Genomic DNA, 13,645 nt, shown 5'->3' with positions numbered 1-13,645 from the left:
TTCAGTTCTTCTCTGATCTTAGTTATTTCTTGCCTTCTGCTAGCTTTTGAATGTGTTTGCTCTTGCCTCTCTAGTTCTTTTCATTGTGATGTTAGAGTGTCAATTTTAGATCTTTCCTGCTTTCTCTGTATTAGGAATTTTTCACATTTAACTCCTTTCAGAATATATGGTCATCAAATATTACTTTAGTGTCTTTTTGAGGCACTGCTGTCTAAGAGACATCTGTTATCTAAGAGTTTCTCTATGATCTTTGTTTTGATTAAATACTAATATCTACATTTTTTAATTGACAAGTAAATTTCTATATATCTAAGGCATATAGCATAATTTTATCATATATGTATACATTGTGGAATGACAAAATTACGCTATTTATCATATGCATTACCTCACATACTTAGCTTTTTTTGTGCTGAGAATACTTAAAATTTATTCTCTTAGTAATTTTCAAGTGTGCAATATATTGCTTTTAACCATAGTCAACAAGATGTACAATAGATCTCTTGAAGTAATTTTTTCCATCTAACTGAAATTTTGTGTCTTTTGAACAACGTCTTCCTTATCTCCCCAATCTCCAGCCTCTGGTAACCGTCATTTTATTCTCTGTCTCTATAAGTTTGACTTTCTTAGAGTCTACTTATAAGTGAGATCATGTGGTATTTGTCTTTCTTTGCCTGGCTGGTATTACATAAAATAATGTCCTCCAGGTTCATCCATGCTGTCACAAATAACAGGGTTTCCTATTTTAAAATATTGAATATTATTCCCTCATGTATATATACCACATTTTCTTTATTCATTCATCCATTGATGAACCCTGTGGTTGATTTCATATCTTGGTTACTGTGAAGAAAGCTGCAGTGAACAAGTGAATGCAGATAGTGTTACAACATAATGATTTTATTGTCTTTGGTTATACAGGCATACCTTATTTCATTCTGCTGTACTTTACTGTGCTTTGCAGATACTGTATTTTTCACAAACGGAAGGTTTATGGCAATGCTGCATCAATAGTGTCTATTGGTGACATTTTTCAACAGCATGTGGTCACTTTGTCTTTCTTTCACTATGTGGTAATTCTCACACTATTTCAATTTTATCATTATTATGATCATGCTTGTTATGGTGATATGATCAGTATTCTTTGTTATTATTAATACTATTAATTGTTCTGGAACACCACAGACCATACCCATAAAAGACAACAAACTTAATCAATAAATATTGTGTGTGTTCTGGCTGCCTACCAAACCACTATTCCCTCTCTCTCTCCCTCTCCTTGGGCCTCCTTATTCTCTAAGCACAACAATACTAAAAGTAGGTCAACTAATAGCCCCACAATGGCTTCTAAGTGTTCCAGCGAAAGGAAGAATTTCATGTCTCTCACTTTAAATCAAAAGCTAGAGATTATTAAACTTAGTGAGAAAGGCATCTCAAAACACAAGATATATCAAAAGTTATGCTTCTTGTACCACTCAGCAAAATTATGAATGCAAAGGAAAAGTTCTTAAAAGAAAATAAAAATGCTACTGCAGTGAACACATGAGCAGACAGTACAGATGCCTTCTTGCTAATGTGGAGAAACTTTCAGTGGTCAGGATAGATGAAGTCATCTACAACAGTTCCTTAAGCCAAAGCCTAATCCAGAGCAAGGCCCTACCTAACTCTGTTTAATTTTGTACAGTTTTTTTAAACACAATGCCATTGCACACTCAATAGACTACAGTATAGTATAAACATAACTTTTATATGTACTAGGAAACTAAAAAAAAATGTATGACATGCTTTATTGTGATATTTGCTTTATTGTGGTGGTCTGGAACTGAATCTCCAATATCTTCTAGGTATGCCTGTATATATCTAGTAGTGGGATTGCTGGATCATATGGTCACTACGTTTTTAATTTTTTGAGAAACCTGCATACTGTTACCCAAAATAGCAGTACTAATTTACATTTCTACCAATGAAATACAAGAAAGGCATCTCAAAACATGAGATATACCAAAAGCTGTGCTTCTTGTACCACTGAGCAAAATTATGAATGCAAAGGAAAAGTTCTTAAAAGAAAATAAAAATGCTACTGCAGTGAACACATGATCAGACAGTACGGATGCCTTCTTGTTAATGTGGAGAAACTTTCAGTGGTCAGGATAGGAATTAATAACATTTAAATGTTTTCTTTTCTTCACATCATTGCTAACGCTTATATTTCTTCTTTTTTTACAATGCCTAACTTAACAGGTATAAGATGATATCTTATTGTGGTTTTATTTGTGTTTTCTTGATAATTAGTGATGTTGAGTATTTTTTAATATACCAGTTGGCCATTTGTATAATTTTTTAAATAAATGCCTATTCAAATCCTCAGCTCATTTTTAAATGAGTTATTTTTTTTTCTCTTACTGTTGAGTATTCTTTATATATTTTGGATATTAACCCATTAGCACATGTACTGTTTGCAAATATTTTCTTCCATTTTATAGATTGTCTCTTTATTCTGTTGATTGTTTCTTTCTCTGTACAAAAGTTTTTGTTTTTTTTTTTTAATTTGAAGTAATTCCATTTGTCTATTTTTGCTTTTGTTGCCTGTGTTTTTAGAGTCATATCCAAAAAGTTTTTACCCACACTAATGTCGTGGAACTTTCCCTCTATATTTTCTTCTAGTAGTCTTAAATGTTTTTATTGGTTTCATTATCTCTGTGAGCTTTCTTTTAGTATAGCAAATAAACATTTACTTGTAGTTGATGGGTTAACAGCTTTGAATATCTGTAGGCATGACACTTTACTTGAGAGTCATGGTGAAGTTTATATGCAAGAGTCTACAGAATGCTTAGATTTCACTTTCGGGTAGATGCATCATCAATATCTGCAGACAATAAGAGCTGCTGGCAATACTTATAACTTCACCTGAGAAGACAGGAAAGTCTCATCCCAGGGTCCCATACTTGCAAACTTTTATATAAATGTAGTTAGGAGGGATGCATCAAAATTCTCTGGCATCACAGATTTGTTATAATGTTTCTTATAATACTCTAATACACTTAAGATTATTCTAGAGACAGACTTGAAGGTCAGATGGGCTTCCAAGTTATTTCCAAGCATTCCTTTAATAGTTGCAACCCTTTTTCTGGTGGAGAGTGGTTTTGATAGCAAAGGAGTATTAAAGAAAATTACATACAAAGCAAAATGAAATAGAAGAAAGGCACATGTTTAAAGTATGAGATAATTGTGTCATTCAGTTTAAACATTTAGTATGATTAATTAACAAATGTTATAGATTGGAAGCAAATAACTTTCAACATTTTAGAACTCTCTTCTGTGGAAGCAAACCATATATAGAGTTATTTTTAAAAGAATGTTTAAATTTTTATGTAATATTGTAATTACAAAAGCATAATTTATTTCTCAAAAAAAGTTGAAATGCTATTTATTAGTGTTTGAGTCACTGATTTGCATTAATAAAGATAATATTAATCTCAAAATCAGTAATGTGCATTAAAATTATTAGTCAAAAGATAAGTGTTTTATTACAAACACCATAGTAGATTTGAATTCAGAGTCTGATACTTAAAAGTTGTGCATGCTTAGATGAATTATTCATATTCAGTAAATTTAGTTTACTCATTGCTAAAATGGTAATACCAAAATGAGAATGTTGTGACGAGATTATATTAGTAACTGTATGTGAAAGGGTCTAGCCCAGTGCCTGACACATAGTAGATCCTCAGCAGATCCTGCCTTATTATTGTTATTCACAGATAATATGATAAGGTAAAATGCATTATCACTTAGGAGTTACTTGTTATAATATATGTATAGTATATAAAATATTTGCCATTTGTAAGATATTGTTCTCTTGTATAATAATAGGATTATAGGGATGAATATTGATAAATCTGATTTAAAATGTGATAGATATAGAAAACATTTGCTTTACATTGTGCTAGAGAATATGTATTGTAGGCCAGGTGCAGTGACTCACGTCTGTAATCCTAAAACTTTGGGTGCCCGAGGTGGGGAGATCACCTGAGGTCCAGAATTCGAGACCAGCCTGGCCAACATGGTGAAACCCCGTATCTACTAAAAATGCAAAAAATTAGCCAGGCATGGTGGTGGGTGCCTGTAATCCCAGCTACTCGGGAGGCTGAAGCAGTAGAATTGCTTAAACATAGTAGACAGAGGTTGTAGTGAGCCAAGATCACACCGCTGCACTCCAGACTGGGCGACAGAGCAAGACTCTGTCTCAGAAGGAAAAAAGAAAAAAAAAAAGGAAAAAAGAAAAGAAAGAATATGTGTTGTGGTCAAATCACACACACCATAGGCCAAGTGATCAAGGAGAAATTATTTCTTAAAAAATGATATTGGAATAACAGTTTTTGTTACAATAAATTTCATTCTGCAACTTAACCTCTCAATATCACTTCATTAAAATTAGGAGACTTTTGTTTTTTAATTTTTTAAAAAAATCTTTGTCTGTTATTAATTCTTACCTTCTGAAGTATGGTTTATTAAATGTTTTCTGGAAGCCATCTGAGTTGCTCAAAGCTAAATATTTGAATCTGATAGCTATCGAGATGAGAGACATTCACATTGTGTTCCAGGATATATTTATTATAGTAAATATCTTGAATGCAAGAAAGTCTCTGTTTAAGAAGTTGTGAGGTAAGATTGCCATTCCACAATATCTATGCTTTCTCCCCTAGCTGAATTTAAATGTCAGCCAGGCCGATTTCAGTGTGGGACTGGACTCTGTGCTCTACCAGCTTTCATCTGTGATGGAGAGAATGATTGTGGAGACAATTCTGATGAACTCAACTGTGGTAGGTGATTAAATTCCTAACTAACGAACATAAGTCTAATTCTCAACTGATTATGCCTGTGTGATTTAAATTCAGACACATATATTTTTTTCCTCTCTCTCTATGTTCTAGACACACATGTCTGCCTGTCAGGTCAATTCAAGTGTACCAAGAACCAGAAATGTATCCCAGTAAACTTAAGATGTAATGGGCAAGATGACTGTGGTGATGAGGAAGATGAAAGAGACTGTCGTAAGTCAGCTCAAAATGCTCTGTCTTGTCTTAACTTTGACTCCTAACTGAAATAAATCTAAAAATTATTACTATACTTCATAAATTCATATGATGTAGATAAATTAAAAATAAATTATGGTCAAATAATTAGAAATAGGTGCCAACTGAGATAGAAGCTCTAAACAAAAATAGAGAAAATGAAAATATGGGCAAGTTTACTTTAAAATCTACCTGGAAATTATGACAAACATGAACAACATTCATTCATCCACATCATCCTTAAGAGAAACATCAAATACAACATGGCAGTTGATTATGTTTTTTTAAATGTATGCTTGCCTACATTAAGTAGATAAAGGTAATTTACTTCTGTTGATTAATTCATTTCTTAAAATTAAGTTATTTTTAATTAGAGAGTTTTTTCTCCATGAAATACATGTACTCATGAAGAGACATATAAAATCTGGGTAAAATAGTCTAACAAAAGTTTAACTTCTACAAAATTCTAAATAATGCTCTATATAACATATCTTAACGAACTATTTGAAAGAATAATAGTAAAATATTTTGTTTCTTTCCATCTCATATTTCCATCTTCCGTCAAAATTCAAATTACGTTAAATGGAAGGCAAAACAGTTTATACCATGTACATATATATGCACATAGGCTGGCATGCACATGCTTGCATACGCACTCACACATTCAGATTATGTGAACAATGGAGCACCTGTCAAGTTTCAGGATTTCAACAGAACTGCTGTCAGCATTTCTGTCTTGCTGAAGTTTTATTTTATTCCTCTAAAACTTTTATCAGTAAATAATGTGCAGTCATCCAACAATTTGATTAAGAGGGTGCACTCAGAATAAAGTCAGTACCAGTTCTTTATGGTTAGCCGTTCTAGAAGATGATGCATTGAACTGAGTAGGATTTGTGATGCAGTTTACAGTCTAAGTTGGATGTTCACTTCCCTCAAAAACTCAACACAGGCCGGGCACAGTGGCTCACGCCTGTAATCCCAGCACTTTGGGAGGCCGAGGCAAGTGGATTACCTGAGATCAGGAGTTCGAGACCAGCCTGGCCAACATGGTGAAACCGTGTCTCTAATAAAAATACAAAAATTAACTGGGCACAGTGGCAGGTGCTTATAATCCCAGCTACTCGGGAGATTGAGGCAGGAGAATAGCTTGATCCTGGGAGATGGGGGTTGCAGTGAGCCAAGACCATATCACTGCACTCCAGCCTGGGCAACAGAGCAAGACTCCATATATGTATAAAACTCAACACAATTCCTAGACATTTTGATAACCTTTGTACTTTTTATGTCCTTATTCACTTAATGCCTTCCAATTTTAGTATTTTTGAGTTTACAAAAATGTGTACCTATGAATTCTTATTTTTTTCTGGAAGAAGACTTATTTTGAAAATCCCTGAATTCTTAATTCTTAAAATTAGTTTTCAAATATCTAATCAACAGTTTTTTGAAAACTCTGATATTTATCAGTGTATCACTGCAAAAATATGTTTTCTTTATTTTTACTGGAGAGGATAGCAGGAGTATCTCATAAGAAATTAAAAGTTACAATTCCTCACCTTCAGAGTCCTATTAATTTAAAGACAATACATTTTTTGATAAACTGTCTTAAACATTTGTCTATAAAATTTGTTTTTAATAAATAAGTACGTTCTCCAAAGCTACATTTTAATAGCAGTTTTCTTCCTAAGCTGAAAACAGCTGTTCTCCAGACTATTTCCAGTGTAAGACTACGAAACATTGCATTTCCAAGCTGTGGGTTTGTGATGAGGATCCAGACTGTGCAGATGCATCAGACGAGGCCAACTGCGGTGAGTGTTTGTGACTCAGGGTCTTATCTCTCCGTTTTTGGGTCATCATCTGCAATAACTACAGTGAAGCAAATTTGAACACAATTCTTTTGAAACTAAGGTCTTACCAGAAAAGGTTTTGTCTCTGTGTTCCCAGACTCATAAAAACTTAGGTTAGCTACTTTACAAAAAGCCTGGAGTGATAAGATGGAAGAGTAAGTATTCCTTAACATAACCCAGAACTTTATAAAAGATAGATTAAAGAGGTAGAATAAAACCATTATTTTCTTATATTAGAGTGTGAACATGCTAGCATTAGTATTGAGTGAATAGAATAAGGAAACACTATATTCACATCATTCTGGAATTCATTTTTTTTGCTTAAATCCCTAAGATTCTGTAGTTATTCAATGATTATTGTATGTCATTCTTTAATAGAATACAATGTGAATAAAGATAATTTTTAGCATCTGTTCTGTATTAGTAGATGACAGTGATCATTTAAGCCAGATTTGCTTTTGAAACATTAATATTTTCACTTAAAATAATTTTATTTACAATAATTTCTTCATTGACATTGCAGAAATGGAGAATATATTTATTTTGTTTAATATATTTGATTCTATCTTAAAACTGTTAACACTGAGACAGAAGTCAAGAGTGTTTGCTATGTGTAATTCATTTCATTAGCATTTATTAACATTAATTGAGCCTGTTCTATAGACCAATATGCCAATTTGGCATTGTTGGATAAGCAAAAAGCATTTCATCTAGGAATTGATTAGAAAAGACAAATTTTGTCCAAACTGGATAGGACTCCCAGACTTCACAGAAGTGTGTTAAATACATTTGCTAGATTCCACTGTACTTTCATTGAACTTTTATGTGGAAAATGAAAATAATGAAAAACCTTTAAGTGCTCTGAAATTTCATTTATTTTGAACAACACTTATGAGCTACATGTATAAGTGCTGGCAATAATAACATGTCTTTAAGTGATTTTCCTCATACTATCTTCTTATAATTGTTTCTTTAGAATATGCAACCAGTATAGCTTACCACAATATCATAAAACTACCATTTACCACTTTGTAGAATTGGTTTTTATAATTACTTCACAAAGCCTCAAACTGCATTCATCACCAATTTGTCCATAGCAATTACCAAGGACTTTTGTGGGCTAGTTTATATTACTGGTTAGTTTGCTCTGTTGTCTTTTGCATTTTCACTTGCCAAACAAAAGTGGAATGATGACTTGTTAACTCTGAACAATTTCTGGACTGGAGTGTTATTTCTGTATTTTCCTCTCCTTCCTTTTCCTCACTTTAGCATGATTTAACTCTGTTTTGGTAGATTATATGCTTCAAATAGATTATCATCAATCACCTTAGTAACAACAATACCGAATATTTAGTTGATGGTAACCGTATGGAGAAATATGTTAAAAGCTTCAGAGTGATTATCTTACTTAATCTCTTTGTTACCCCTATTTCATTGATAAGGAAAGTGGGCAAAAAGAGGTTCTGTAATTTGTCTAAAGTCCAACAGCTAGCAAGTCCTGTAACTGGGATGTGACTCCAGGGTTATTGGAAACCAAAGCATCTGCTTTGAACCTCTGTGGATACAGCATAAATACACTTCATTCTTTCCATATGAAGAGAAAAATATATTTAAATGTTTTCAGTAGTGAGGTTATATAGGATTCTCCCAGCCACTAGTATTGCTGTAAGTTCCAGACACATACACACACACACACACACACACACACACACACACACGGGAGTCAAAGATGGAGGGTTGTCATCTGATTTGAGTTATACAATTTTATTATGCACAGGTGCTAATTAATGTGAAGAAAATTCTATGTCATATCTTAGTACAGCATTTCATGGCCCTTGTTTTTGAAAGGGTTAAGTGGCCACCTTTTTGTCCTCAATAAATATAGAAATGTTACATATTTATGCTAATTCTTTAACACTCCCTGGGATGATTCTCCTTCTGGTGTTTTTATTGAATGGGAAAGAAACATAACACTTTGCAAAGGTTCACTGTGTTATGCCAAGTCCTTATCGTTTGACTCAGTTATGTGTCCTTGTGTCTAAGAACCGCTCTTGTCTAGAAGCATGGGTGTGTTTCATTATTTCATATGTCCCATGTCCTCAGGACTTAACAGGATGTAGAGTAGGATTGCATTAAGTGTGGGATGAGTGTGTAACCTATTCCCTCTTGCAGGATATCTATTTAGAATCCATTTTTATTTCAGTTTGTGTCCATAGTTTGCTTAACCCGTGCTACATTTAAGGGGAGATTCTATTATGCTCTTGAAGTTCACCTAGTTGTTATCTCTTCCTTCTCAGCACCAATATTTGTATTTCATTTCTAAAGTCTGAACATTGTAATTTGTTCTACCTTGATGCATTCTAATTTAAACAATATCTCTTTCAGATTAACTCAGTCTCATTTGGGCAAATTATTAATCATTTCTTATTCAAATGCTCTATAAGAGTTGTTATCTCTTCCTTCTCAGCACCAATATTTGTATTTCATTTCTAAAGTCTGAACATTGTAATTTGTTCTACCTTGACGCATTCTAATTTAAACAATTTGTTTTGTTTTTATTTAAATTATGTAAAGAAAGCAATACAGAAGCAAGAGAAAGAGAGAGAGAAGCACTATGAAAAAAATGAAGCAGAGTAACTTAATACATACAAAATATATGTATAGTGTAGGGAATTAAAATAATAATCATTGTAAATATTTTTTAAATTCTATATTTATATTTACTGAAATACCATGTTTATTGAATTTAACCTGGTATAATTGGATCTATGAGTACTCACAATTTTAACAACAAATGTTCAATCTATGAAAAAATTGTATGCTAACGTATAATTTAAGGAGACTTTGAATAGATGTCAATTCAATATAGTATAGGAGACCAGGGTTAATAGTTTAGTCTTGGTGAAACTTTGGATATAAATTTTAAAACTTAAATTAACTATATAACTTCCCATTTTATTAACGCCTAGGTTTTGAGACGGCTGAATTTATGAATCTGTAAAAATGTACATTTGGCACATTTAGATTAAATTATTAAAAGTTTAAAGAACATCTTGGAGCTCTATTTTTGCCTGAGTAAGAATTTAAATCTATGCTAGCCTCATGTTCATGACAAGATAGTTAAAATTCATTTTGTGAATTGTTAATAGTTTGCATAAAATCACTTCTATTTGCTTGAAGATGTCTGCTCTTTTAAACTTTATACCAAGGGAAAAACAAGTTTTAAAAAATGTACATAAATACAATTATATTAGACTGTGGAGGCTGAATGCTCTTGTGGGGCTGTTACACTGTTTATTACAATCTTGGGCAAACACCAGGTTTGAATGCCTGACCAAAATAAGTAGAATATCCCAATTGTAGCAGCTCCAGAATATTTATTTGGAATTTCAACTTCAAACTTTCTTCACCTTCAGCCTACTCTATTCTATTTCAAGAACTAATAGAGGATTTAAGAATTTGACAGACTATACTAGAATCACACGTCTGCTTAGTAATCAGAGTTGAAACTTTTCTAAAATTTAACTCATAAGATGATATTAGAATCTGGATCTTTCTATTATGTTCTCTCTCCCCAGTTTACAGTTTAGATTCTTTTACATTCTCAGTGCCTCTAAAATATTTTCTCTTTTTATCAGCTATTTTCTGTTTGGTTTCTAGTGGTCAACTCTGCACTCATGCCCCATCTTTCTAGCACCCACTGTTGCTCTGCCATATGACTCCTTTCTGTCGTCTTGCTTCTGCTTATTTTCCTGCATCCTTTCATCTAATCTAGAATTCTGAGCTTTCAAAAAAGACTCTTGCCTCTAAGTTGATTCAACCTCATTTGCTGCTTTTGTGCAATCTCAGTTTATAACTTGCTGTTTGGCTAATGATCTTTAATTAATGTGTTAGCTATAATCACACTTACTAGAGCTCGTGAAGAGAACTTGAACTTTTTACAGTGTCTTTGTATCTTCTGCAACCTGGCTTTCCCAACATGACACTGAAAACATTCAACCAAAAAGACAGAACCTATCAACACGTGCTTTTATTTTCCTTTAAATACGTGATCAGGGAATTTGAAACTCACTACTCAAGCTATAGTTATAAGCTATAAGCTTGCATTTATAAGTTATAAGCTATAGTTCTAAGCTTATAAGCTACAGTTATAAGCTATACAGTTATAAGCTATACAGTTATATCTATAAACTATAAGTACTCTTATTACCCTATAACTGTTTTTATAAAGTTAAAGCAAGTACATGTTAAATTATAAAATATTTCAGACTGGGAGTGGTGGCTCATGCCTGTAATCCTGGCACTTTGGGAGGCCAGGGCGGGAGGATTGCTTGAGTCAAGGAGTTCAAGACCAGCCTGGGCATCATAGTGAGATCCCATCTCTACAGAAAAAAAAATATATTTAAAAATTTGCACCTGTAGTGTCAGCTTCTCTGGAGGCTGAGGTTGGAGGGTCGGTTAAACCCAGGAGATTGAGGCTGCAGGGAACCATGATTGCACCACTGTACTGTATGTAGCTCAGGTGACAGAGACAGACTCTATCTCAGAAAAAAAAAAAAAATTCACACATATAGACTTGTTATATAACAAGTATCATGTTATATAAGTTATATAACAAGTATCATGTTATGTAAGTTATATAACAAGTGTCATGTACTATTTTTGATAGTTTTTAAAATTTGGTATAAGATATCTCTTTTAATACATTTAAATTTCTACAATAACACTAAAATCCTCCTCTTCCCTTCCCCGTTCTTCTTCCCATTCTCCTAAACTGATCATGTATTATTCACATTTATTATTTTTTACTTGTACTATATAATTATACAACTATGTAAATATGCATATATAAAATCAATATATAATATGTAGATGTATTTTGTAAATATACTTCTATTTAGAATAACATTTAGAAATTGTTTGTTCCATGGTTTCAAGATAACTTTTGGAGGAAAGCTTCATGCTTTTATATACAGTAAAGATAGTGTACTTAAATTTTATATCTTGGAAAATGGTCCACACTTACAAATATTTTGTTAAGACATCTGTGTAGTATTTTTAATCAGTATTTCCCAAATTTAAATGTAGGTTATAAATATATGTACTATATTTTGACTAGCAAACAGATGATCTGAACATCCTCAGTGCCTCTATCCTGTGTGGCTGTGACTTGTGAATGAAGCGGATATGCTGGGGGGTGTTGTTGAGGGAGGCTGCTGGGAGACAGATTTTGAATTTTCTAACACATGGTATCACAGTATCTCTCTATCTAGATATTTAGGAGCATGGGATTATGTGCCTTCCTGTTAGCAGCTGGAAGGCAGAAAGGGCCTCCTATCCACACAGTCTCTGGAAACTCATTCGTCTCTGCTGGGGGTTGGTCTGATCTTCACTCTGTGCTCTAATCTGACCGTGAAGTGCAGGCATCCTCACTCACTGTGGGTTTCGCTGTCTTCAAGTCTTTATTCTTGATGAGCTGCTGCTTAATCTTATGTTGCTGTTGATATATGACACTCCTTGAGCCAAGATCCTTACAGAAGCACATGATCCTGTAAACCTCCTAGGTCCTGTGAGGAGCCAGGAATACTGCCTCAAGCTTATACTTCTAACTTCTACCCACTTTTAATATCACAAAATAACTCCTAAATTTTTAAAAATGTTGTGTGCATCCACTATTGTTTCTCCTAGAAGCTTGGCCTTTTCCCATGATAAATCCAGGTGAGTGTGACACTTATCTTTCCAGTGTCTTGGTCCATCCCATATCAATCTGAGAGCTGCCCTGATGTCTTGAGAATATGTGCAACTGATCTTTCTACAACTTCTTTTTTTCCTTTTCACAATCTCTCAGGATCCAGAAGGGAACTTTACATTTTCTACCTGCCTGAAAAAAACTTCTGGTTAATATCTTACTCATTGTTGAGATGACACTTTCTTTACTTCTCACACTGGCAATTAAAAAAAAAAAAAAAAAAAAAAGCCTGTGGGGCAGTATAATATAGGAGAGATAGAAATGTAAAGCATATTGTTTTACTGCTTTCCATTTCTTGGCATTCTATACTTATTTGATCCCAGATGAATTGTAAAATAGCAGTTAATGACATTCTATGGAGTCACTATTTCTCAGGATGTACTTTGAACATTTTGTCTGGTATGTATGTGTGACTGGTATCTGTTGATTGACTTTCAATCTAATTCTAAAACTTTTAAAAAATAATTGCATAGCTCTATCTTGCTTCTTTGAAATCATGATGTGTACATATGCTATTATCTTTTCTGATGGAAGCTTTGAAACATAATTTACCTTCTGGTATATTTCTAGTAGTTGTAATGAAAATAGGTATATTTTTCTACAAATTTGGTAGTGTGGGGAACTTATTTTCTATGTGTAAAGCAGCTTCTGTTAATTCAGTAAGTTGTTTTGTAGTATTATTAGATCACTATATTTTATGGTAATTTTTTGATATATCATGTGTTTTTCTTTCACCCATTTATTTATTTTGCTAAATTTATTCTTTTCCTCTTTTCTGCTAATGACTTTTTGTATGTGTGAATGTATTTGTGTATGTATATTTTGCTGCGAGAGAGAGGGAGAGAAAAAAAGAGAGAAAGGAAGAGAGTATGTATGTGAGACAGAGCACACATAATAGCATTTATTTTACATTGAAATGTTTTGGTTCTAATAGAACCCTTGAAGGAGAGCCTAGCCATATGAACGGGACCAGGAAATTG

The 13,645-nt window shown here is 33.2% G+C and overlaps 1 protein-coding gene across 1 annotated transcript in view; it reads left to right on the top strand.

Annotated features, from left to right (window-relative positions):
• Positions 1-13,645, top strand: part of LRP1B (low density lipoprotein receptor-related protein 1B) — a 1,318,888-nt gene that overhangs the window by 1,086,326 nt on the left and 218,917 nt on the right. The window contains exons 63-65 of the mRNA XM_011935709.1: positions 4,704-4,820; positions 4,932-5,051; positions 6,758-6,877. Coding sequence (XP_011791099.1) covers positions 4,704-4,820; positions 4,932-5,051; positions 6,758-6,877 — 357 coding nt within the window. The remainder of the gene's footprint in view (positions 1-4,703; positions 4,821-4,931; positions 5,052-6,757; positions 6,878-13,645) is intronic.

This window comes from Colobus angolensis, unplaced genomic scaffold (assembly GCF_000951035.1).
Source record: "Colobus angolensis palliatus isolate OR3802 unplaced genomic scaffold, Cang.pa_1.0 Scaffold147, whole genome shotgun sequence".
Taxonomy (NCBI): domain Eukaryota; kingdom Metazoa; phylum Chordata; class Mammalia; order Primates; family Cercopithecidae; genus Colobus; species Colobus angolensis.
This window is presented reverse-complemented; position numbering and strand designations above follow the sequence as displayed.